This window comes from Corvus hawaiiensis, chromosome Z (genome assembly GCF_020740725.1).
Source record: "Corvus hawaiiensis isolate bCorHaw1 chromosome Z, bCorHaw1.pri.cur, whole genome shotgun sequence".
NCBI classification, from domain to species: Eukaryota; Metazoa; Chordata; class Aves; order Passeriformes; family Corvidae; genus Corvus; species Corvus hawaiiensis.
The window spans coordinates 42,749,163-42,771,307 of NC_063255.1; the positions used below are offsets into that span (position 1 = coordinate 42,749,163).

Consider the following 22,145-nt stretch of genomic DNA (forward strand, 5'->3'; position numbering starts at 1 on the left):
AAAAGCTATCTAGTGCTAATGTTTTCAGGGAGCTCAGGTGCACTCTATTTTGTTTTCAATGCAGCTGTACTGAGGCCATCTCTGGAAATCCAGTATGGAGACCCCTGGTTCTTCTAGATTCAGTGAAGGACAACTCGGATACTACAATGTAGAGGTATATTTACATGCACAGATCTATTCAGCGGATGTACAAAGAAGTGATTAGTCAACACATTTTATTTACAGTGTATGAGAGTAAGTGTGCTTTTTGGTATGAGGCATAAGAACTTTGCTGCCTGTTTAGCAAATTCAGCTTTTTTATTCTTCAACTATTTGCTGTTCTCTCTTTTTTCTTTTTTAATATGTATGCATCAAAAATGACCCTTTTAAGCACCAATTTTCAAAACTTCAGTTTAGCTCATGTAGCTAGCTGGATCTTTTAATTTTAGTTGTTTTGCAGACTTTACTGAAGTGAAATATATACTTTACTCCCTTTTTTGGTGCAGGGCATATTGTTTTCTTACTTGGCAATACATTCCTAGTAGACCTCAACTCTGCATACCAAGTTACACAGCAATTTCTGTATTGTAATACTTCAATTTCAAGTTACGAGAGTATGTTGTGCAAAACCTGTAACCTTTCAGGAGACATACTTTTCTATAGAACAGCAACCAGAAAATCCAAAATCAGACAGAGTCCTAAACACATTAATGTACAAACACACTAATGCATTTCAGAAGAAGAAATGTTCCAGTAAATGTAACAGGATTATCTTTTTCCTGTAGAACACTGTCATTTAGAGTAGCTTGCTTCATGTAATTTGTCTACGCAAATATTTTAATGAAGATTTATCTTTCAGTTTTAGATGGTTATGATACAGATTAAGGTTTATTTTTTTGTTCCCCAGAACAATTTCCAACTGGAACATATGACTAGGCAGAGCAGATTGATTATGGCAGGAAACACAGTACCAGGACTGCAAGATATCATGGAAGAATTAACAAATCAAATGAGAGTAAATTACAATTGTCAGAAAAAGTTTGTTAATAAGGAAGCAAGAGCTTTTAGCTCTTACAGTAATATCTTCAATGAGCTGCAAAAAAATACACGAGAGAAAAATCCCAGATCACATAGCACTGAATTTATTAACAATTAGTTATCACTGACTCCTCAGTGAGGTACAACTTGATTGGAATAATAAATCTGCACTATCCAGGTTAGTTATTTAGAGTGGGAAAAAACCTCTCACTGGTGAATACTAGTGGTGTGAGAGCACTGGAGATGCTGCAAACCCTACAGTTCATTTTCTGGTTTACTCTACACTCATTGCATGACCTCCCATTGACTTCTATAGTCCTGGACTCAAATTCTTCAACACTTCTCTTTATTTTTCTACAAAGTGGACTCTAGCCTAGGAGGCTCCACTGGGAGCTGTTCAATTGAATATATACATAATATGTGACTATGGGCAATATATTTAGAAAGAATCCTAGGTCTGAGGTACACAGCAGGGCTTATTGAGGCTTGACTGTGAAACACAGAATCATAGAATCATAGAACAGTTTGAGGGAAGGGACCTTAAAGAACATCTAGTTCCAACCCCCCAGCCATGGGCAGGGACACCTTCCACTAAACCAGGTTGCTCAGAGCCCCATCCAAACTGGTCTTGAACCCCTCCAACGAAGGGGCATCTGCAGCTTCCCTGGGTAACCTGTTCCAGTGCCTCCCCACTCTCAGAAGAGTTTTTTTCCTAACATCTAATCTAACCTGCCCTTTTGCAATTTGAACCCACCGCTTGGTTCCCTCCAAATCTTTTGCCAACACGGGAAGGGGACCCCGAAACGGTCACTGCCTCAGACCCCAATGCCCTCGAGCTTTCCATGGATGAGTCTTACCAAACTTGAAATGGGAAACTGAGATATCGCCGCCCAAGGGCTCGCAGCAGCCACCAACCAGCGCCTGTTGCTTTGAGCCCCTGCGTCGGGCGGGTCTGGGCGCGCCCTGTACTTCGTTCAGGAATTCTTGTCTCAAGCGACCGGCCGCTCGCCAGGGCCCAGCGCCCCGCGCGGTGCAGGAGGCGCGTCCCGCGCCCTTCCGCGGTGCGGCCGCTCCGCGGGGCTCCGCACCGGCCCTTGCGGCACGGGCTGACGTCAGCGCCCGCGGCGGGCAGGGCGGGGCGGGCCGGGCGCTCCGCAGCACGGCGGGGAGCGGGGAGCCGGGGCGGGGAGCGGGGAGCCGGGGCGGGGCGCGGGGAGCCGGGAGCCGGGGCGCCGAGCGGGCAGCGCCGAGCGGGCAGCGCCGAGCGGGCAGCGCCGAGCGGGCAGCGCCGAGCGGGCAGCGCCGAGCGGGCAGCCCAGCCGCGCTCCTGCCCTGTGCCCGGCCGGCCCGCCGGCGCCATGGAGGAGTTCCTGCAGCGCGCCCAGTCCAGGCTGGTGAGTCACGGCGGGGGCAGCGGGCGCGGGACTTCGGCCGACTTGCCGGTTACTGCAGCCATCGGCCTCGCCCCCGCACCCCGGGTGCGGCGGCCGCGGGTGCTCTCCGAAACTTCTCGGGGTAGTGCTGTCGTCCTCCCGGGCGGGCGGCGGGGAGAGGATGGGGCTGGTGACCTTCGCAGCTTCTGGGGCTGCGGCGTGTTTTAGGGGTGCGTTTTCTTCTCACATCTTGCTGCTCTCTAGTAACTGCTGAGTAACCCTCTGCTTTAGGAACCCACGAGCCCGTATCTGACAGGCATTGTGGGGGGTGTCAGCATGCCGTTTTGGGATTATTGGCACATTTCTTGAGACTTTAAGATGCATCAAGTTGCATAGTTGAAGAGAGGGGGGGGAATGGTATGTGAAGTGGCTGAAGAAGTACTTCTTCTGTGGTCTGAATGACACTTGCAGTTGGGAATAAGTCTGGATTGGCAAGACATTAAATAACTGAGCAATATGCAAAGATTATCAAGGTTCAGCATCACAACTGTGTCTCGGTTGTCATAGGTAATTAATACTGTCTTAGGAATCACAGAGGTATATAGATCCTGTTCTCAAACGACTTGTTGGTAGGGCTATGCTGAAACCGCAGTGTATTTATTTTGTTTATAGTGACTGTCAGTCTACCCCAGACAGTGTGTGCTGTTTTCCCTGTTATGTGCAGTGCAAAAGTAGGATGTTTTTAAGACTGGGATGGTCTTAGGCCAACATGGCTAAGTTGTTTTCCATTTTTATTTTCTCTGCAAAACTCGGTTTTACTGACTTCTTACCTTTCATGTGTAGCCTACATGCCCACTAGCTATCCCTGCTCTAAGAAATGCGTTCAGTTATAGGAGTACTACAGGGTTTATCCCACGTCTGCTTGTTTTATCCTGTGTTTTTGGGTACTTGCTACTTGTAGGGCTTTACCAGTTTCATAGACCTGTTAAGACTGTCTGGAGAGGGAGCAATCATGAACCCAAGATGGTCTTTCTCCGATAGACATGGTTCTGTATCTAAAATGATTTGTAAAAGATGATTTATTATACTATCCCTTCTTGTCATGCATTATTGGAAATCAGAGAACTAAGTAATGTTTTAGAGGACTGGAGAAAGAGATGAGAGAATTAATCCCTTGGTGGCTTCCTTAATATTTAACTGTGTTGGCAGATATGAAGGGTAAATAAACATGAAGTGTGTCATTCTCGTCATGTGCCAACTAAGTTGTTTCACAATGCATTTTTAGGAGATTTTAAAGTATTTCCCTTATGTTTTCACATAAGCACTCTTTTAGCCCTCTTAAAAGATACTGCACTGTGCACTTACAAATCCTTAATACATTTTTCACATTAGCATTTCATATATTGCAAAATTTGAGATGGAGATGCTGGTGGTTTTGACAAACTTTTTGCTCAAGTACATCATAGGTAGTCTTACTTAATAGACATTAATTATGCAATGATAGTGCTTCCCATTAGTAAATGGCGAGCAGTAAAAACAATTTGTTTATCTGTAAAAGCAAATATTGCACTAATCTTTCTGAATAGCTGTGGATGATCAGAAAGGAGTTGTCTAGAAAACCAGAATCTGAAGAGGCCCATTAAAAACGGAGAACAGATAATATTTTTTGTTTCAATTAGATGAAGCGGGGAGCAACTGAACAGCAACTGAACACACCACAAGAGCACATCCCTTTATATTCCTGTAATGTGGGTTTTCAAAAGAACTGCAGAATTCCCTTTGTACTTTCAGAATCATGGGAGGAAAAGGCATGTTTTGGAGGAGGTCTCCCCTCCAGGAGTGGTATAGTGGGGAGAGAGTGTCTTTCTGACTGATGTGTCCTTGTATGGGCATGTCAGCTGAGCATGGCTGGGGAAGAAGAGGCATCTGAGCACTGGAGTGTTCAGGTCAGAACAGATCTATGCATCTTATAGGTTGACTGCAATTTGCCAGTTTACTTTGTACTACAGTGGCCTGAAAAGGATAACTCAGAGAAATTCAAGATTTGCATTCTGCAACATGAAAGGCTGATGATGTGTTTTCCTTTCGGCTTCGTCAGGTTTTTTGTGGGCAATCTTTCTCAGCTGGTAGCCATAGGCTGAGTTGACGCCAAACAGTGAGCAGTCTTTGTTTTGACACTGATGTAAGGTAAAGCTGTGCAGGGAAATGGGTGAATGACTAAGGGCAAAGGAGCTGCTGTGTGTTGTGCTGCTGCAGCCATATCTGTGGAAGATGGTAAAAGGCCTGGTGATGCCAATCTCACAGTGCTGGTATTTCACACCACAGATATTCCTGTTAGGTTAAACAGATCACCGTGCACTGACTACATGATTGCTACTCGGAATGAATAAAGGAAAATTTTCTCCAGAGGAACAATTGCTCCAGACTGTGCAGGGGAACCTGTTACTGGAAGTGCTTCGTCATTCATTTGGGTCTGGATCCAGCCACAACATTAATCAAGGCTGTTTATCCGCATGGAGCAAATTATAGCCTCAGAGTATGCTGCACAAAGGACATGGCTGTTTTTTGTTTTCTAAGACTTTGTATTGTGTACCTTCATTGATTGTTAGAGAGGAAAATTCTCTGTGTATTATCTATTAATACTAAAGTCTCAACTAGACTATTCTTCCAAAGAACAATGAATTTTGCTTTTGTGGCTTGTCAACTGTAAAACATCCTCATTAATTTTCAGAATGAATCTTTAAAGTTGTTACGTATAATCTGTGTAAAACCAAGGAGGAAAAATTTTAGAAGGCAATATATGTCAGGATACAAGAAATCCTGTACTCACGTTTTGTCACATTTATGGTTCAGTTCTGCAGGTCTTTCTCCATGTTTTGTAAGTCTAGTACTAATGCGAGAATAGGTGAGACTAGATGAGACCAAAGGTCCTTCTAAACTGTTCTGTCTTGTCTAGTGGGGGATTATAAACAGTGGAATACACAGGCTGATGAGGTGCTGAAAACTTAGATCAAAATGTACAGCTGAACTAACATGTTAGCCACAGCTAGAACCATCTTCCATACATTTGGCTACGTCATGTGCTTGGGTTTTTTTATGGTTTGGCTTCCACAAAATCCCTGAGACAGTGAGTTTTACAGTTTTATCATGTGCTTTGTGTGAGGGGGACAATATCCCTCTTTGTTTGCTTTAAATTGCCTGACAATTTTAATGTGTGTTCCATGATTCTTCTACCTGAGTGAATATTTTTATTTCACTTTCTCTCTGGTCTTTAGTTAAGTGTTACCATATCCTCCTTGTCTTCTTTCAGACATTTCCAAGCTAAGGTTTTCTACTGCCCCTTCATGCAGGAGCATAATTCTATCACTCTGCCCTTACTCTGAAGATTTTATTTAACAGTTTGAAAGCTGTGGAGCCCAGAACCACCTGTCAGGTTTAAGTCATGACAGCATAAAATACTGACAGTAGTATAATGACTTCTCTTTTTTTTTCCATTTTCGTAAGGGTTCTGCTATCCTACTTATTCTGTTTTACTGTCAGAAGGCATTTTTCTGATGCTTTCAGAGTATCATGTAAAATGCATGCACGATGTTTTTGCTGCTTAGTAATACCTATTTTAAAGTTCATCTGACAGTGTACAGCACCTCAATACAGTTAAAAATGAAGATCGGTTGTTTTCTCACATTTTCCCTAGCCTGCACTTCTTGGCTCTCATTTCCAGTTACTGTTTTATTCCCTAGTCCCTCAGTGTCATGAGTCCATTCTGCAGTTCCTGTAGCCAGTTAAAGATTTGACCCTCCTAAATAATCTGGTATTGTCTGAAGCTTTTTCCACTTCATTATTTGCCTGCCTGTCCTACTGGAAGTAATATTATTTATTATTTATGGATATGAGAGACAGTACATATCCCAGCACATATCTTTATGGAGAATCCTTCATGGTTATTTTTTCTTCATTGAAAAGCTGACCATTTGTTCCTGTCCTTTTTTCCTTAACTTTTAATTCTGTAGTATGTCATGAAAGGATGACACCCCTTTTTTTTTTGGTGATTTTGTTTCTTTATTGGCCTCTAGGAAACTTTTCAGTAGTATTTTGGAAGATCCAGATACAAGCATTTACTTGCTTGTCCTCTGCATGCTTACTGAATTATTCAAGAACTTTAATGAACTTTAAACAATTTTGTACAGAAATGTCATACTTCACAAACACTGTCTTTTCACCAGTATAGTATGTTATTAATCTCTCTGGATTAGACTCTTTCAGGTACAGGCAAGCTCCATCCAGTTGGAGAAGATTATGATGAGTGAATACATAATTTTGTATAATTTATTCAGGAAAACAAATCAAAAGTTTAAGGTTTCAGTGATGTAACTTCAAAATTATTATCAAAGTGATTATCAAGATGTTAAAGTCAATTAAATAGAGAACTAAACATTCAGAACTATTTCTTCAGTAATTCTCAGATGTGGAATACTGTGTACTGAAGAAGGTACTTAAATTTAGGTATTTTTCAAGTAATCTTATGTGCTTCAGACTGTTGCAGTGATGTGGAATGACTGTGAGAAGTTAAATCAAGGGCATCTGTCAAGAAAGAAGCTGTAAGAATTTAAAAAAAAGAAAAATAGAATTGCCTCAGGGAGATGCTGAGACAAGGACTGGCAGAGAATGCTTTTTCCCTGGCTTTAGGTCTGTGCCTAATGGAGAGCCTAATGCTTTGTATGCTGGCTTCAGGGAAGTCAGGGAACAGAATGAGCCCCAGAAAGGCTTAATGTGCTGATGGTACTGAGATAACCACATACTGCAGCAAACTGCTTTAAACTAGTAATTGAAAGATGGTCCTCCTCCTGCAGAGAACAGCAGATTAGCTGGGGAAATGATGTTTCTAAATGCTATGTCATCTTCAGCAGTTAACAGTATTTGGGAAAAAAACCCCAAACCTTCTAAAAATTGAAGTTCTTTTAATCCCTTGCTGATACAAGAAAAGAGATCATGATGCTACACCAGTGTTACACCTGGCAGGGTAACACACTGGACAAACGGGGAATTACAACTCCAGCCAAGTGTGCCCAAAGAAACATTGGACTGTGTGACTGGACATTTTCCAGACTGAGGGCCAGACCCTTGACCAGGGAGATGCCCTTGAGAACAGTAAAAAAGGCTTTTAAGGCACTGCTTTGATAGATATGAAAAATGAATGTTGTGCTTGTTTCTGAGGCAAAGAAGCTCAAAGAACAGTTAGTGATGATGGCATGACTTGAGTAGATTTATGTGACCGCAGTTTAAAAACAAGCTGAGTCACTTACATGTTTATTCATATTGCCTCTTATTTTCCTATCTGGAGTTTTCTTATCAATAGTAGGCAGTGGTTACTTTGAAAATAATATTTTATTGAGCTGGAATAAAGTTTTGGCTTTATGGGAAGTGAGAGACATTACAGCAGTGAAGCAGAAGTTCTTTTCCCAGAAACTGAACTTCTGCAAGCTGAGGAGTAAAAAAGCTTTCAAGCTTTAATACAAAGAATCAAAGTCTTACCCTCGCATGTATCTTCTTTGCATTCATCCAGCAGCACACGAGGGACTTGACTCCACTTAGCAAGGCACTTACACTATGTAAGAATTAAAGAGTATGAGTAATGATATTGGCTCCAGTTGGAAAACTCAGATTTAGAAGTTGTATATACACCTAAGAAGGTTTCAGAATGGGAGTATTACAGCTGATTAACCTTTTATTACTTAAATCTGTACAAGAAACATGACCAGACTCAGTGTTTATTAGTAATAGGGAAAAAAAGTATAAGCATTGCACCAACGTAATTCTCAGATAAATTTTTAAGCAAAGCATAGTTATGAGCAGTTACAATAATATGAAAGGGCTGGTTTTTGTCATCATGGTGTTGTTTCAAGTAGAATACTTCCTTATCTTATGGGTACCACATAACCAGAAATATTTCTTAACTGGGAAAAGAACCCAGGGAATCATAAAAAAATTGTTTAAAGAATTGATTTCCAAGGAGAAAAAATGAACTAAACATAAAACTTGATTAAATTACTGCTACACTGAGACATGAGAGCAGTCTGGATCTATGAGGTTGCTAGAAGCAATGCAAAGAAAGGAAGGAATCATTCATTCATGTACATAGGTATAAATATGAAATTGCAAAACAGTCAGCAGAGGCTTAGTAAAGAAAGTGTTTACAGAAAATGAGGTCTCTTAGCAAGGAAAACAGTTTCCCAGAGGAGGGAGAGAAAGCTTCTGCATATAAGCAAACCAAAATAAAATATAAATTGGCTGAACATATGTAAAACTACTTTAAAAAGCAACCTGTAGTGGTAAGGAAAATATAATGGGTAATTTAATAGCCTTTTACAGTTCCACTAAAGTCTGACAGACTACAAACATGGCAGAAAATGAGAATTAAAAAGGCTTTTCCCCCATGGATTTTCATTGTTTGGGATGATAGAAATAGCATTTTAAAACAATAACCTACATACCTTGCTCTTCATCAGTCTCTGGTGCAGTGATAAGTGAAGCACATCATACGTGATTAGGCCAAATTCTATTCTGGTTAACTTTCGGGGTGTTGAATCAACTGCAGTTGTAGCTGACATACTTTATACTTTGTTCTACACACAAATTCTAAAGGCATTTCAGTGCAGTGCTGTAGGATATTTACTAGGGTATCACATAACTATTAAAGTGTGGTCATGATTCTGTTGTGCTAGATTGTATGCAAATACTTAACTAAAAAATGGGTTCAGTTCCTATCCTAAGGGTCTGTTGGATGTATTGGAGGACGTAGATAAATCCAAAGAAGTAGTATGGTGGTAATAGTTGCTGTTATGTTTCCTAACCTATTAGTTAGCATTTTAGCAAAGGGCAGTTTTGGGTAGGAGTTAAACCAGAAAGTTGATGAGGTTTGGAAACGTCTTTAAGCACAGGACAACATCAGAGAAAATGAAATGACCTGATTACTCTTTCTATTCCTCTGTTATAGACTGTCTGAAGATAAAACATAATTATTGAATAGGAAATGACAGATGAAGCAGAGAAGGATTTAAAAAGGTAGCAAGATGTAGTTGAGGCATTTTCTTGAATGTAGTGGAGCAAGGAGGGCCGGAAGAGAGAGATCTTTATGGGCAGAGCCAATATGGCAGAGTCAGAGCCCACAGGCTGGGAGGGGAAGACTTTCCACAGCGTGGTTGTGGAAGCTGCCAGCTTAAATCTGCTGAAGCCAAATAATGTTTATGTGATTAAACCATCAGGTAATGATAGCCAGAGTGTTAGCTCTGAGTTAGGTAGGAAAGATTAATGAGCTGAACAGGCCTGCAGAACTTCGCGGTAGGTAAGGTGTGTGTGTCTAAACTGAATATGATGCTAGGATTACAGGCTGGAGTTGTAGGTCGGATACTTTCTTTAGTCCCTTATATATGTGATGTATGTTACTCCCAGAGAGAGGCATAATAAAAGGAGAGGGAGTAAAACCTCAGCTTTAACCATGCTCAGTTGGACTGCGTGATTGTGTTTATGCTGGGAAGATGTGGAATAGGTGTGGGATTTTAGTTTGAAAAGGGCAGGACTGGAGCAGCACAGAAGTCCTCTTTGCCAACCTGGAGTCCTGATGGAGATCAGGCTTAGGATTTAAATGACTTGGTAACACTCCTGTTACATTCTTTTTCTGCAAAGAAGGGAGTCTGCTCCCAATAACAGATAAACAGGTCCTTAACAACAGGTATTGTATCATTTGTTCTAATGAAATCCAAATAGATTGTGGCACAGTAAGGACAGAGGATGGACAGTGAAAAGATTAAGAACATTTCAGAAAATGATGACGTCTGGAGGACGTCAGATGGTTTTCCTTCCTTGTTTACTTAATCATTTGACAGTAACTGAATAATGTGTAATAGACCTAATAGACCTAATGCACTGGCCCAGTTCCATCTTGCACAGTCATAACCTGCTTCTGTACATTTCCTTCTAGCCGCAATTTATTAATTTTAAGCCTCCTTATAACAAATTCTGTCTAAAGCACAGTGAGATTTTGCAGTGTACCAGAAATTATTTACCTGTTTTGTACTACTTAGGAAATTTGATCTTGCTGTATTTTGATAGCAATAACTGTGTTCATGTCTGCTTTTAATCAGCACAGTTTTGGTTTTTGATTTAGTCTTTTGTGTGGAAGTGGCCCTGTATGCAGTCCCTGATGCTAACTAACCATGCTAACTAACATCATGCTGTAGTGACCTCTTCCCTAATGGTTAATCTCATTATGCTACATTGTGATACACAGCATAAATATTATCATTCTCCATAAATAATTCCTTGCACTTTTATTGTACTGATTAAAAAATCCTGATCAAAGAGGAGCTGGTAGGGAAGAAGAAAACTCTAGATTGTTTTTTAGCTACTATCATGCTCTTATGAATCCTGGAAATACGTGGAGACTTAGAATCTGGAGTGCTACTGAGACAGGCATATTCTACTTGGTGAACATTGTATGCTGTTCTGGGGGCAGTGGGATAGGTGGAAAGAGGAGAACTTCCCTTTGATGAGAAGCGGAATTGCTCTGTTTGGAATATATTTGACTTTTTTTGAAGCAGTGATAAATGGTAAACTTTTAAACACTTGGAGGGACAGTCCTAAATATAGACAGTTGGCAAATAATCAATTGACTCATTCAGCAGCCTTTCTTTGACTTAGAAAAGGTTTTAACATTCAGTCAAAGTCATTTGCAGGCCTGGCAGTGTTACAGCTGAGTCAGATGGAGTACAGTGATGATTTAACCTGCTGGAAGAATAAACTACTATTTTTTGACAATGCCTGGATGCAGTCTGCATAAGTTTCATATATGTTTACTTAGTTTTCTTACAGATAAATCTTTTTGATTTACCCTTAGCAGTCACATTACTTAGAAGAACAAGTGGCTTTTTGTGATGTACCTGAGTATTGTATCTGCAAGGGGGTGTTTAGGTCTATATGAAATCTTGGAAAGGTTAGTCTGCTGGGTTCCTGCATGTCTTTTATACGTGTTTGAAGTGAATAGCCTTATAATGTTAAAAGACCAGATATGATTTAAACCTCCTGTTTCATTTCCAGTCTCCTCATGGTTTTGTATTTGATTCTGTGCTTCTTTGATTTTTAAAATTTTTTTAAATTTAACTAACATAAAAATGGCAATTACCCATTCAATTGAAATAACTGTAGTGCAGAAAACAAATGAAATTTCCCCTTTTTGCAAAGACAGACTTGGCCTTTTTCGATTTAGTTGAAATAGTAGGTGTGGTAATTTTTTGACTAGCGAAAATATTGTAATTCAAGTTCACCTGAATTACAGACTTTTTTTTAAAATTCAAGATTAATTACTCATTCAATCTGTGAGGGGTTTGTAGACTGAATGGTATCACTAGGGCATGGTCTGTGGTAAAGGATTATATATTTCTTCTCTACCACCCTAGAGGAAATCTGTGCATTTGTCTCTTTGTGACAGGATGGGGCTGTAGAGGCTAATGATAGATAAGCTGCGCAGCTGCGGCAACCAGCTTTAAAATTTTGCAACTTGGCTACTTTTTTACACAAAATTTGTTTTGTATATCAAAGGAAGAGGTATGGGATGGTTTTGTACAATTCTTTGCTTTCTGCATGTCCTAAAAGGCAAATTGCATAAACTTACATAAAGGCAGTTCCATGCTACGGTGAGGGATGCCTTCCCTTCCTTGAAAATTTGACGTACGCTAGAACTTCAGCACTGATGGTCCTAGAACAAGAATAAAAAAGGTTTCATAGATTGAAATGGTATAACTATGCATTAAAGCCTTCATTCCAGGGATAAGAGAGTGGTGTAGACTGAAATTCTAGTCTTTGATTTCCAGAGACACTGGCTCATACCTTGTTTTAGATCACATGTGAAAATGAATTAAATAATGTAATGTTAGCTATTTGTTCACATTTTAAAGATCATTGCACAGTTTTTAACTGTCACCTTTTGTGCAGTGGAAGAGGGATTTCTGAGGCTGGGTCAGAGATATTTTGCCTGATCTGTTTTGCAAAGTTTGTGCAATAGTTGTGGTATGGTATGAGCCTGTCTCAATATCAAGGTGTTGAGCCTTCATTTAAAAAAAGAATGAAAGCAGTCATCAACTTTCCCCCCCCTCACCCCCCACCCCCCTGATAATTGAATCAGTTATAATCTCATGGTCTGAAAAGTTCATCTATTTACATATTCTAAGTAAAACAAAAGTTCCAGTTGATAAAGAAAAATAAATATATTTCTTTAGATCAGTTTTTAAATTTAGGTAAGTATGAAGACTATGAACTCTGCTTGACTGAAAATGCTGAGTTCTTGTTTATATTTATGCTGGGTAAAACAGAAGAGAGTGGCCCCAGTATGCAAAAATGGAACACTAAATATAAAAATGCTCTCTTTTAATGCAGACAGCATTAAGCAGGCAGACTTACCTTCTTGTGTCCTTTTCTCCTCAACTTTATAGTTTCCAAAGAGGGTGAAGTAATGAGATACTTACATTTTTATTTTATTTTTTCTCTCTGCTCTGTTTTTTTCTCTTCTCGTTCTTCTTTCCAGCAAGTACAATACTCAGCAGGCAGACTGTGATACTGCCATGTGGCATTTAAGAGTAGAGGGGTGTACCGTGTGTGTGAAACTAGTATAGACTCAGTAACATTCAACAGTTCCAGAACATTGCAGCGTAAGTATTCTCTGGTTCTTCATTAGTGCTGGTGATACTGTAGTTTGTCTTTTCCTTCTGTGCCAACGAATGAGGTACAGATATGTTCTTTCATACATCTTGTGTTTTAGGATAAATTCGCCTTTTGGGAAGTGATTGTTTCTGAACTGCCACTTTCACTTCCACCATACAACATGCTGTCTTTTCTAAAGAAAACAGATTATCTTGTCTGCTTCTGCATTTTGCTGCACTGGAAAATAAGCAAAGATGCTAAACGAGATGTGAAATGACATTCTACATCTTTCTGGTTCTGCTTGTTTGCATGTGTCCTCCGTTGTTAACTGAGTGCTTAATTATTTACCTTTTAAACTAGTTAGAATTTGTTTGTTGTCGCATATTTCAGATTTTCAGACCCCAAATCAGTGCCACGTTATGATGTTGTGGCAAAAGCAACTTAGTTAGTTGCCCTATTAAGTAGTGATTAGAATTTAGTTGCTTTTCTTCCAACCAGATAATAATTACTGATACTGAATTAACAGCAGTTTGTAGGAGCAGAATTTACTCTTGGCTTCCATAAATCAGAAGGGGTTATCCATCTATATTTCGTATAATTGTTGGAACCACAGTACAATATCAGAAACTGCAGCTGGTATAGTAGTCTGACATGTTCTGTCCAATTTGAAAACTCAGAGGATGATTGAATTCCAGGCATTATAAGGTGTGAGCATCTGCTTCAGATGCATGAACATCTATCTCCATTACAGATCTCTTGCATTGTGAGAATGCGGGACTCACTTTAAAGTACAGGTTTGGATTTTAAGGTTTCCCAAGTGACTATGTAGATTCTTTAGGAAGAGATTGTATGTGTTAGCAAAAGGAAAAGGGAAAGGAACTGCAAACACTGAGTGTAGTTGTCTGACCTGGCATCTCAGCCTCAGCACTTTTCACTTAGTCCGTACTACTAAATTACCACTTCTGTGTAGTTGATTTGTTTATACACTCACATTCTCTGTCACTTGCACACACAGAGAGAAACACAAACCCTAGGAAGTCTGTTTCTCGAAATTATTGAGATAGGCAAGAAAATTCCTGATGTGATGGGAGTAGAGACCTTATTGAATAAGACTGGTCCAGTTGGAATCTTTTGTAAGTATTAGAAACACTGACCTCTTAGGTAAATTTCCACCTCTAAAGGAGGAAACTAGGCTTTCCTTATGCCCATATCGCAAGCTATAGCTTTTGCCTTTCTGAGAAACACGGTTAAAGAAATAAAGTACTGTTAATGCTCTATTTTCACTTTGATGTGAAGGAAAAATTTGAGGGCAAGACTTCCAAGGAATATCTGAGGTCACTTGGTTGGCTCAGCTTGAGGGAAGAGAAGGCTGAGGTGAGACCCCGACAGGGCGGTGGCGGGGAAACTGCTGATCTCTCCTTGTGAGCAGTGATAGATCATAAGAAAATGGAAAGACCCTGTGTCAGGGGAAGTTCAGGCAGGACATTAGAAAAGATTCTTTGCTGAGAGAGAGGGGGTGGTCAGTCACTGGAACAGGCTTCTCAGGGAAGTGTTCACAGTGTCAAAGCCTCTCAGAATTCAAGGAGAGTCTGGGTGATGATCTTAGTCATCTGGTTTGGTGTTGAGTAGTCCTGCAAGAATCAGGGAGTTTGACTTGATGGTCCCATGAATACCTTCCAGCTTGCAATATTCAAGGATTTTATGATCCTGTGAAATATGAAGAGCTTTTAATTCTTCCTTTAAAACAAAAAGAAGTATGGTAAACAATTTTTTTCAAGCTTTTCTACAAAATCTAAAATAGATCTGTTTTCTTTGTGGCCATAATTTGATATACTCTTGCATGTGTTTCCAAGCCTGGATATTAATAAGTGTGTAATGAACAGATACATTCAGAACATCACAGATTCTTTAGAAAGCATTTCAAGTCTCAACTGGCTTGTCATTTTTAACAGGAAGGACAGGATAAGCTCCATCCCTCAGAGATCCCAGCAGAATACATAGCTGCAATAGACAGAACAGGTGACTGGGAGTCATTCAGACTGTACACAGTTATAACTGAAAGGCTATTTATCTTCACATTAAAAAGATGTAGCCCTCACAATAGTCTGTTGATCTGTGACAGTCCAGAGAAGCTCAGAAGTGGCCTGCTTCCCAATTCAGATACACCTTTTTTCTTTTTTTTTCGGAAGAGTAACCCTCCACAGCATTTGTTTTGAGGACTCCTTTACACACTGCTGAATGTTTAGAAAGTAACTCATTTTTTTGATAGTTTGTTGTGAATCAGTTTGGTATGTGGTAGGAGAGCATGTTATCTGCACTGAGAGTTAGAAACCACTTCTGTAATAAAAATAAACAGAAGTCTGTAGAAATAGGTAGCAGACAGGGCAAGGGAATTTTCTTACCATTTCTGCGTCTTTACAGAAGTACTTGGGTACTTGCAAGCCCCATTCTATCCCTATTCGTTAACACCAAGTACTATTTTGAACAAGGGCATGATGTGACACATTTAAGTTACGAATAGATTGCTGGAGATTCTGGAACCTTATTTGGCATGATTGCTGAGTAAGACAGGGTCCAGGCCAGGGACTGAGTATGATACACAAAAAAATCCCCTAACAAACAAAAAACAACCAACCAAAGAAACCTCCAACCACAACAAAAAACTCCAGCAGAAATATCCCTATACACTTTTCCTCCCGCAAAACAAACCTCCATACCAACTAATAGATCTAAACCTACCAAAAGACAAAAGTGAAAGTAGAATGGTTGTATTTATTAAAAGCAGAAGTGTCCTATTTAATTTCTGATTCTGTGAAAAGTCTAAATAAACTCGCAAACTTAACTTGAATCATGGAAACTTATTTTCTCTACATTTACATTCTTTGTCTGCAATTTTTGGTTACTTTTGTTACAGAGTGTCCCAACTTTCCATGATTGCAAATGTTTCTGAGGGCATTTAATTAATATGAATCAACATGCATAAAGTTTAAAATAGCTCAGACCCACTGAGCTTTAATAGCTAGGTCTTTTTCCTGGTTAGCTCTTACACAAACACCTGCATAAATTAGATCGTTGTACTGGGAGGCCAGAGAGCAGTGTAAATCAAGGGAATCAAATGTCAGTTGAAAATAGGGTGTTTCCAGTCACACAGAGAGGAGTTTTCCTCTCTCTCTCATCTTTGGTGCCCATATCTTCCCCTGCTGAGTAATCCGTGGAAAAAAGATTTTTCTATTGTTTCTGAAGAAAGTCATGCTGAACCTCTGAGGTGTTATATATTATTAAATATTCTTGTAATTTTGTAAATTAATTAATTAAATATTTTCTCCTGCTTTCTCTGGAATGTTGTTTTTTATGCTGAAGCGTTAAAAACCCAACATTTTATGCTGCAAAGAGAATTCCCTTATGAGGAGCAGTTAGGTGTAGATTTCATTTAACCGTGTTATGAACTTTCCTTGTGCTGTGCATTTTTAAATGGCATTTTGAGTTTCATCTTATTGTTAAGTACAGCTATAGTTTTGTATCACATTGACTTCACAGACTAACTGTCAGTGGAGTAAGAACTGCAGATTTTCTCGCTAATGTTACGTTAAGAATATTAGACAGCCCAAACGCTTCACAGTATACCCTTCATAACAAAACAGGTAATTTAAGTAATGTTTTTGTTAAAACATGGCTATATGTTGATATTTGTATATCTTACAGGCTTGTTTTAAGGAAAAAATTAAATACAATTTAAACTTCTAATTTTGATGCTAATCGTGATACTAACTACTATAATTGTTAACATATTGGTTCCCCAAATTAATGGACATCATTACAAGGTATTTGTAAGGCTGGGCTTTAAATCACAGGAGTGCAAAATTTATTTGATTTCAGCAAGTGTGGCTCTCCTCAGACAGGCATAGCAATCTATTTTTATTTTTATAAGTAGATCTCATTCTCAATATTTGCTTCTCATACATTGCTGTGTGTAATAGATGTCTCAAATCATAAATCCTCTGTAGGTTCCTATAAATTTAAACAGCTTACTAATATCTTGTAGTAGAGTATCTCAAATATCTTTTAAGTCAGTATGTCTGTTTTAATGACATGACATGCTTTTTTTATTCTGGAGTGGTAATACATATGTTGGTGCTTATATGTATGTACTTCCTCTACAGCTAGGGATTAAATGTTCAAATATGACTGCATATAATTATATTGCCATTATACCATGTCCTCTTTGGCCGATGCTAACAAAAATTATTGTTCTACTTAGCTGGTAAAAGAAATGAAAGAATTATGGTTTGTTTATTTTTCATAGACTTTCCTAATTCCATTAATGCTGAACAAATAGCCTTTCAACAGCAGTACAAGGCTAGTATATGCTTCCCATATAAGGGAAAGAAAGCTACATGTAGTTACTCCATTTGTTCTTTCAGTGCAAAATACTTATGTTATGCAAAATACTGTGTAATGGTCCTCTGATCTGCTGAGATGTATGCAATTAACTAAGCAGGAATAATAAGCTAAAAGAATATCAGACTGGGAGCAGAGAGTGACCTTACACTGCAAAGCTGTGAAATCATCACCAGTTTCTAATGTTACCACTGTTCCTCTTCTGACAAGTGTTTATCTGGATGCTTGTCAGTATCTCCAAGGGCAGTGAATCCCTTTAACACCTTAAACACCTTGAGGATACAGAGAAATTTTAGTTAATGCTTTGTAGCATTCTTATAACTAAAAATACAGGAATTGTCTTATTGGCACAAAATGCATGTCTGTGAGTTGGAGTAAGTTGTGTTGCTCATCAGTGAGGTGAGGTCGAATTACAGTTCTAGATGCCCTACCAGTGTCCTCAGAGTTTACCAGTAGGAAAATCTAGGCCTGGATGCTGTGAGCATATTTTGGCTTGTATATGTCCCTTTTATGGACATAAGGGTTTTTTTGTTTTTGTTTTTGTTTGTGAGTTTTTGGAGGGGGGGGTTGTGGGGTTTTTTTGGTGTGATTTTTGTTTTGTTTTGTTTTTTGTTTGCTTATTTGTAGTTTTTTTGTTCGGGTATTTTTTGTTTTGTGTTGGCTTTTTGTTTGTGTTTTTTTGTACTTTTATGCTTTTTTTTTTTTTCCCTTTTTTTTTTTTTTTTTTGTTGGTTGAGGATTTTTTCCCCCGCACTCCCACAGACGTGAGACCTAGGAAGGATGTTGTACCTTGGATTTTTTTACATTCAGAATCAGAGTTTAAGCAAGTTTTGAGCTCTGTGTTTTAGTGGAAGTAAGGTAAGCCTGAGAAAAAGATTGTTCTTTGCTAGCATACTTACTTCTCCTTACCTTTGGACCGTTTCTTCTTAACCACAGTAGGCACAGAAATCCATGGAGATTGCTTTTCCCAACAGTATGCTCTTCAGTTTGAAACCAAGACCTGGACTGTTAAAGAGAATCTAGCAAGCCCCTCTGTGAGGGAGGGCACAGATATCACTGTTTTTCATAGATGAAAAATACATGAAAGTGTCTTCAGTACAAAACTAGGAGATACTGAAAGGTAAAAGTTGAACTATTCATGTAATTTATTTTGCTTGTTTTAACCATATTTTTCCATTTTCTTTTTAAAATATTTCTTGTCTTTTGAATTAGCTAGGGCAGCAGATTTGCCAGGGATGATGAATTACCCATTTTGGTGTTAAGTAAGAGGATTCAGCAAAAATCATTGAGGATGATGTCTTAATCAGTCATTAATGTCTCTTCATATGTGAATTTGTCAATTTATATCTCCTGTTTCCTTCTCTGTAATAAAATCTGAAATAATACATTATGAAAACCTTAATCAAAATTAATGAAACTGAGCCAAATCTTAAATCTAAAAAACCCCTTATAGTTGTGTTTGTTGCTGTTATATTATGTTAGTGCTTACCAAATTTTGTTAACTGAAATAATGTGATACCCTTAAAAAATAGTTTTAAAGCTTTATAATACAAACAGTGCTTTAGTTTACTTTGTAATTACACTTTAAATGGTTGTGTGTAATATTTTCCATACTTTTAAAGCAGAAGTTGATATGCTTACCATAAAGATAATTTCTAAAACTGTATACTCTCTAGTTCTGTGGTTCAACACTCTATAACATACCTTTTAGGAGATGAAATTGAACTACTGTGGTAGATAAGAGTTTGTGCAATCAATATCCTACTTACCATTAATGTAGTTTTCCCTCCATTCAGAGTGGGGATTTTTTGTAGTTAGTGACAATTGTCACTAACTATAATTCTATATGGGGAAGATCTGTTTATTGTATTGAGGTTCTTGACAGATCTTGTCTGTGCTGGAACATTACTTGATGACTGCAGAATTAACTTAATTCCTTTTTTTTTTCCCCCTCTGTACCACTTGTTCTAGTACATTAAATTAAAAACATGGCTCAGTTACACATATATTCTATGTCGAGACAAAGTAATGTGAAATGGAGATGTGTTTCAGAGGGAAAATAATCATCATCATAAATATTGTTTGCAGTATCATCATCTGTATGCCAGTTCAAGGTGTCATTGGCACAATACAAGAGTAATAGGACAGGAGTCTTACCCAAATATGTAACCTCAAGGTTCTTAATCTTTTTGGTAATCTTTTTAATGGGCACTGTGGTGCCTTGTGGGACCTTATCTACTGCAGTGCTGAACTCTTAAGTGGAAGAAGGAATGGGAAATGCAAGTTTGAGCATATTTCCTCCTATAGATCTTTCCCAAATTTCCTTGGCAATGAGGTAACCATGATTCTGCCTCCTGATAACTTTTTGCTTTAAAGTGATTGTTATTTCTTCCAGTTCTTTTATTATTTTTACATTGTCAATTGTGCTAGACAAGTACAAGGATTAGATTCACTATTTTCCCTGATGCACAAAATTTTAACAGAAAAACTTATAAGTCCCTGCTTAAACTTATTTTTCCCTGAAAAATCCTATATGCTTAGCAGTATTTTAAATGTTTTTCCTGAAACCCAAACATTCTGTTTCAGTTTCCTACCTTTTTCTCATTGATGTTAAAAGAGGAAGTTTTTCAGTAAATTAGGACTAGTGTTGCATTACTTCAAATAGGAATATTTGTGGATTTATTTTTTTTTTTCCTGCTCAGGAGGGTATTTTACCTGTTTTATCTAATTAGAAGGAAAACTAACATCAGCACAGCAAAAACTAATGTTTTAGATTACTATTGTATATTGCCTTTCAGCATACTTTAATTAAAGTGACATTTGTTTGTCCTATAATATCACCATTCCCTAATCGATGTACTGAGCAAGCACCATGGTGACAAGATAAGTTGCTTTGTTTTGTTCCATATGTCTGTGTTCCAAATTTTCCATAGTTTTAATTGGTTCCCTGCAGAATAACATTTACAAGCATATGGTATGGAAAATGCTGACTGCATTTGTATCATATATTTTAGTATATTGGTGGCACTAGATCAGTAAGCCTTTAAATGTGATTATGAGGTTATTTAATGCAGTCAGTAGTGTGCTTAAAACACAGCAAAAATCTGCAGTGAGCCAAATGGTATCAAGGAAATATGTTTAAATCTTTTCTTAATGCTTTAGGGATAGATGGGGAAGTCTGATTCAGACAAGGTTTTGGGTAATGTTTATGCTGAAACAAACTTTGTCGCCTGAAACCAATTCCAAAAGCTCTGTGGAGGCTACTTGCCATCACAAGAGGAACGTCCGTCAGAACTGCAGAGGCAATACATCTAGGCTTATTGACGTCCAGGATTATTGAAGAAATACACTGGTATTAGCTGATGAAATGGAATGCAGGCTCCACCCCTAAATCTCACACGTGTGGCTTTGAAGACATCAGTGGCACATTTTTGCATGATTCTGCTCTGGAAAAAGATGGCCAGTGCAAAAGGAACGGAGGATGAGTGACTGAGAAGACCTCAGTCACCTCAGCGCATGTGGAGGTCTTAGTTCAATAGTATTGACATAGGTTATGCCTCTTTGGTTATGCTGAAGGAGAGGTGTGTCATGGTAGAGAACATCTGAACTGAATTTTTTGCTAAGGCAAATTGACCAAAGTAGTTTCAGACTGCTCCAAGAAGTACTCAGTGGGTCACTGTATTAATGATCTCTTTGGATTTCATGAGCAGTCTGGATACCCGGACACAGCCCAAATAATCAGAGAAAGAGGATCACTTCATACATGGATATTTCTGATGTATGTATTACATCTTTGCATATGTGTCCAAGAGGTAACATATTGTCTCTGTCCCTAGCCTGAACCCCGATGTACTTACCAAGTAAACTATGTCTAAATTTCTATTGCTGTAGTGTCATCTATGTGAAAATAAGTATTAGGTATTAAAGCAAGATAATTTTATTAGTGAGTAGCCCTACACTGAAATCACATGCATGTTAAAAGTAATGCAGGAATGTCATTATGCATTTTCTCTTTCTCATTTGCAATATGTCTATAGCTCTGACATTAGTATTATAGTGGGGACAATTCAGAGATCTAAATACTATGGACATAACTAATTACTGTATGAGTAGAAAGACCGTATTCTCATAATGAAGCATATGTTTCTATTCTCATAACATTACAAATAAAAAAAACCAGATTTTTTTTTTAAGCCAGGTTTTATTCTGAGTGCACTGTCATTTTACTAACAAGCACAGTATTACAATTTTTATTCTGTGCTCAGCTTATACATCAAATCAGCCAAATATCTATCATTCAGGAGGACAACAGGAGTAAATCATATTACAACAATACAATTCCCTCATGGAAAAAGAAGCTGCCAATGATAATAAAGGAGTTTTTGTGGAATGGTGTATAGAGCACTACTGGCTGCTACAAAGGAGTAGGTTTCTGATTTTCAGTGTGGAATAAGAAAGAGCAACTTGAAATAATCCTGAAGTTAAAAAACCAAAACAAAACAAAAGTGAAAACAAAAACTGGCATCTTTTCGGCATCATTCTCACCAGAGAATGGGTAAAAAACCAAAGACATTTTAGAATTATAGTATGATAATAAGCTGTTGAACAAGAAAGGTAAAAGTTGATGTGACTTTTGCCTGATCATCTCTTTGAGGTATGATTTTC

General features: G+C 38.4%; 1 protein-coding gene across 9 annotated transcripts in view; it reads left to right on the forward strand.

Annotated features, from left to right (window-relative positions):
* The first annotated feature begins 2,301 nt into the window (after window positions 1–2,301).
* The window catches only part of PRUNE2 (prune homolog 2 with BCH domain), a 137,231-nt gene continuing 117,387 nt past the window's right edge, over window positions 2,302–22,145 (forward strand). For all 9 annotated transcript variants that reach the window (XR_007200844.1, XM_048291053.1, XM_048291056.1 and 6 more), the window contains exon 1: window positions 2,302–2,411. Coding sequence is in view for 8 of the 9 variants with exons in the window: in XM_048291053.1 (XP_048147010.1) it covers window positions 2,376–2,411 (36 nt within the window). In the remaining variant the exon portion in view is untranslated. The remainder of the gene's footprint in view (window positions 2,412–22,145) is intronic.